At 40.3% G+C, this 5,000-nt stretch overlaps 2 protein-coding genes across 2 annotated transcripts in view; both read left to right on the top strand.

Moving 5' to 3' along the window:
- The window catches only part of EMWEY_00039050 (OTU-like cysteine protease domain-containing protein, putative), a gene marked incomplete at both ends in the record, with an annotated part of 2,381 nt that extends 2,263 nt beyond the window's left edge, over nt 1-118 (top strand). Inside the window, one exon of the mRNA XM_013478710.1 lies at nt 1-118. This exon is cut by the window's left edge and continues 86 nt beyond it. Coding sequence (XP_013334164.1) covers nt 1-118 — 118 coding nt within the window.
- Nucleotides 119-3,821: 3,703 nt separating this feature from the next.
- Nucleotides 3,822-5,000, top strand: part of EMWEY_00039040 (hypothetical protein, conserved) — a gene marked incomplete at both ends in the record, with an annotated part of 4,783 nt that continues 3,604 nt past the window's right edge. The window contains 4 exons of the mRNA XM_013478709.1: nt 3,822-3,896; nt 4,136-4,252; nt 4,469-4,499; nt 4,725-4,919. Coding sequence (XP_013334163.1) covers nt 3,822-3,896; nt 4,136-4,252; nt 4,469-4,499; nt 4,725-4,919 — 418 coding nt within the window. The remainder of the gene's footprint in view (nt 3,897-4,135; nt 4,253-4,468; nt 4,500-4,724; nt 4,920-5,000) is intronic.

Here is a 5,000-nt window from a genome sequence, read left to right as displayed (position 1 = left end):
TAAACAATCTGCTGCTGCTGCTGCTGCTGCTGCCTTCCAGTGCAGCAGCAGCAGCAGCATCAGCAACGGCAACAGCAGCAGGCAGCAGGAGGAGCTAGAGCAGCAGCAGACAGAGTAGCAGCAGCAAGTGCAGCAACAGCAGCAGGAGCAGCAGCAAGTGCAGCAACAGCAGCAGGAGCAGCAGAAAGAGGAGCAACAGCAGCTTCCGCTGCTGCTGCTGCTGAACATGTATTTAGGGTTTAGATGGTCGGTGAGGGTTTAGGGTTATATTTAGGGTTTAGGGTTTATGTGTACGTACACCCCAATAACGAAGGTTTTCTTCTTTTTTTCTTTTTATACTTTGAATTGTAGTTACTATCTTTATTCTTTATTGGATACGAACCTCTAGGGTTTAGGGTTTAGGGTCTAGGGTCTAGGGTCTAGAGTTTAGTGTTTAGGGTTTAAAGTTAAGGGTCTGCTGTTTAGGGTTTAGGGTTTAGGGTCTAGAGTTTAGTGTTTCGGGTTTAGAGTTACGGGTCTACGCTTTAGGGTTTAGGGTTTAGGGTTTAGGTCTAATTAGATAAAGGTGAATTAACTGGCAACTGCTAGGTGCGTAGGGTTTAGTGTTAAGGGTTTAGTCTATGAAATGTTTAGGGTTTAGGGTTTAGGGTTTGGGGTTTTAATAGTTGTGTGTTTTTGAATTGATGGTAACAAATAAGGGTTTAGGGTTTAGGGTTTACTAGAAAATATGTATAGTGACTAAGAGTAGTAAATAAGGGTTTAGTGCATTCGTTTATACTAAGGGGAATCTATTATTAGGGTTTAGGGTTTAGGGTTTAGGGTTTAGGGTTTATTTAAATAATGGACTGACGGGGAATTGAACCCCGGACCTTTTGCATGCGAAGCAAACGTGATACCCCTACACCATCAGCCCGTTAATAGTAATTAGGGTTTAGGGTTTAGGGTTTAGGGTTTAGGGTTTACAACAATAATATGAATAAAATCCTATTAATTCATTGGATTCCTTCCTTATTCATCTATTAAACTTTTTTTTTAGGTGTATAGGCAGCTATAAACCCTAAACCCTCGTACGCCTCCTCCCTCTTCCTCTTCTTTTTCTTCTTTTCTTATCTATTGCATGCAATTGAGGTGTACGTACACCTCAATTGCATGCATAAAATATAATTTAAAAGAAATATTATTATTTATTTCTTTTTTATTCCTTTATAAGACTACAAGCAGCAGCAGCAGCAGCAGCAACAGCAGCAGCTGCTGCTCGATATATATATACATATTCAACAGCAGCAGCAGCAGAAGGGTTTATGTTATTGACTTTTCTTCCTTTTTCTTCTTCTTTTTCTTATTTATTCCTCTTTTTTTCTTTTATATAAACCCCAATACTTCTTATAACTCCTAAACCCTAAACCCCAAACCCTAAACCCTCAAGGAATCGACGGGGGCTTCACGCCTCCTATACCGCCCATGGAGCTCCGTCGTAGCCTTCTTCAAACCCTAAACCCTAAACCCTAAACCCTAATCCTATTGACATAAAGATTAGGGTTTCAAGGGTTTGCTAGCAGCTGCAGCAAAATTGCTGCAGGTTTTGCTGCTGCAGGGTTTGCTGCTGCAGGGTTTACAGCAGCAACAATGGATAAAAAAGCGAGGGTTTACTCTTTTATAAATAAGGGTTATAAACCCTTAATTAGAGCTGCCTATACACCCCAACGTTGCTGCTGCTTCTCTCGTTGCTGCCGTCTTTTTATTTGCCTCCTGCTGCTAATTGCATGCACCTCCTCCTCCCTCCATGGGCCAGCAGCAACAGCAGCAGCAGCAGCAGCAGCAGCAGCAGCAGCAGATAAACCCTCAGCAACGACAAACAAGGGCAGCGCTAACAACAAAGATGCCAATGAACTTGTTACGGTAAGTACAAACCCTAAACCCTAAACCCTAAACCCTAAACCCTAGACCACCATAATATATGTATAATATATCAATCGAGGGTTTAGCTTATACTGTATGCTGCTCATCCTTTATTCTTGAGGGTTTAGGGTTTAGGGTTTAGGGTTCATTGTTTATTGTTATGTGTATAGGTATCAGTAGCAATACCTGATTTATTTATGAATGGAGGGTTTAGGGTTTACGAGGGTTTAGGGTTTTCCTTTAATTCATTAAATAATAATAGGGTTATTAAGATTCGTGTTGCTGCAGCAACAACAGCAAAAGAGTTGCTGCTGCTGCTGCTTACTGTACATACTAATGCAGCAGCAGATGTGCTGCAGCAGCTAAAACAGCTGCAGCAGCAGCAGCAAGATGACGAACAGCAGCAGCAGCAGCAGCAGGAGCATCAGGTGCTGCTGCGTGCGCTGCAAGGAGATGAATCCTTGCAGCAGCTGCAGCAGCAAATTGAGCAGCAGCTAAAGCAATCCTGCAGCAGCAGCAGCAGCAGCAGCAGCAGCAGCAGCAATGAATGTCCTCAAGAGAATCGCATGCATGCAGTTGGTGCTGCTGCTGCTGCACTTGCTGCTTCTGCTGCACCGCAGCTGCATGCAGTGTCTCTTTTCTCTAGATTTACCTTCTCTCCCTTTGATGCAAAGAAGACAGTAGGCAAAACAAGAAGGAGACGCAGCAGCAGCAGCAGCAGCAACAACAGCAGCAGCAGCAGCAGCAGCACAAGACTGGGTAGCAATATTAGCAGCAGAGTTACTAGCAGATTAGGGGGAAGCAGCAGCAGCAGCAGCAGCAAAATCAGCAGCAGAGTAACTAGCCGTTTAATTGGTAGTATAGGTATAGGCAGCAGCAGCAGCAGCAGCAACAACAACAACAGCAGCAGCAGCAGCAGCAGCAGCAGCAAGAGTAGGAAAGAAATAACATTAAGAAATATAATAGAAAGAAAAAAGACAAAAAGAGACAAAAGAGACACATGGAGACACAAGACACAAACAATAGCATTAGGAGGGGGACACCATAGACACAGCAGCAGCAGCAGCAGCAGCAGCAACAGCAGCAGCAGCAGCAGCAGCAGCAGCAATAATAATAATAATTATACTAAAAAGGGACATAATAAAGATAAACATAAAAAGGAGACAGAAGGAGACAAAGGAAAAGAGACAAATAAATATAAACAAATAAATAAACAAATAAATAAACAAGAAGAAGAACAAGAAGAAGAAGAAGAAGAAGGAGGGGGAGGAGGAGGAGGAGGAGGAGGAGGAGGAGAAGAAGAAGGAGAAGGAGAAGAAGAAGAAATAATAAATATTAATAAAGGAGGAGACAAGGAAGGAGGAGACAGGGAGGGAGGAGACAAGGAAAGAGGAGACAAGGAGGGAGGAGACAAGGAAGAAGGAGACAATTATATAAATAATAATAATAATAATAATAATAATAATAAAGAAATAAATAAAGAAATAAATAAAGAAAAAGGAGACACTTATAAAGGAGACAATAAAGGAGACAATAAGGGGGAGAATAAGGGGGAGAATAAGGGGGAGAATAAGGGGGAGAATAAGGGGGAGAATAAGGGAGAGAATAAGGGGGAGAATAAGGAGACAAAAGGAGACAATAAAGGAGACAATAAGGGGGAGAATAAGATAACAATAAGAGGAAGAAATAATAATAAGACAATAAGGATAAAAGAAAAAGAAAAAGAAAAAGAAAAAAATAATAATATAACAATAAGGAGACAATTAATAAAAGGAGACACTTATAAAGGAGAGAATAATTATAAAGAAGAAAATACAAAAAGAATAATAACAATAAATAAAAAAAATATAAATAATAATAATAATAATAATAATATTAATATAAATATAAATAATAATATTAATAAATGTCTCCTTTTCCCTATGCAAGATAATTGTACAGCTAAATTATTTGTTAATTATCCTCTACAACTTACTATACAAGATTATGAATTCCCTGTAAACCCTAAACCCTAAACCCTAAACCCTAAACCCTAAACCCTAAACCCTAAACCCTTTTAGTCATAATTTATATATATATATATATAATAATAAATCCTAGATATTATTAGAAGTTATAAAAGAAACATTAGTAATTATTTATATATATTATTAAGTATTTATATAAATATTTTTTTTATATAAAAATTTTTTAGGGTTTAGGGTTTAGGGTTTAGGGTTTAGGGTTTGTGTTACAGAGGGAAATATTGAACGAAACCCTAGCAGTATGGCAAGATCGTGTTGCAGCAGAAATTCTTTTTTCTCTTCATTTAGATAAAAGGGTTTATTATGATCTTACTGGCAAATTAATTAATGTAAGGTTGCTGCTGCTGCTGCTGCTGTTGCTGTTGCTGCTGCTGCTGCTGCTGCTGCTGCTGCTGCTGCTGCTGTTGCTGGTGGTGGTTTGTACGAGGGATGCAACTTTGTGTATTGATTTGTTGTTGTTGCTGCTGCTGCGTTAAGCTGGGGAGGGAAAGATATTTTCTAGGGTTTAGGGTTTAGGGTTTAGGGTTTATGGTGTATGTATACAGGTGAAGGTATATTTACTAAACCCTTTGCATAGTATATTAGTGTTAGCTGTACCTGCAGATTTATCTCTTTCTTTCTTTCTTTCTTTCTTTTTATCCTTAGTAATTAATAATAATAATAATAATAATAGTAATAATAATGCAGCAGCAGCAGCAGCAACAGCAACAGCAGCAGATGCAGGAACAACAGCAGCAGCAGCAGCTGCTGCTGCTGCAGCTGCAGCAGCAGAAGGGTTTGCTGCCTCCTCTGCCTCATCAGGAGACACCGCAAGAATCACCAGCACCAGCACCAGCAACAGCAGCAGCAACAGCAGCAGCAGCAGCAACAGCAGCAGCAGCAGCAGCAGCAGCAGCAGCAGCAGCAGCAGCAGCAGCAGCAGCAGCATAACTGCATTTTCTTTAGATAAGAAGAGACTATTAGGAGACATGAAAGTAAAAGATGCAGCAAAACATGGTATTGTTGTACATGTAGGTCTCCCTCCTGCTGCTGCTGCTGCTGTTGCTGCTGCTGGACAACGACGACGACGACAACGAC

This window comes from Eimeria maxima, genomic scaffold (assembly GCF_000499605.1).
Source record: "Eimeria maxima Weybridge genomic scaffold, Emw_scaff615, whole genome shotgun sequence".
In the NCBI taxonomy this organism is placed as follows: Eukaryota; Apicomplexa; class Conoidasida; order Eucoccidiorida; family Eimeriidae; genus Eimeria; species Eimeria maxima.
This window is presented reverse-complemented; position numbering and strand designations above follow the sequence as displayed.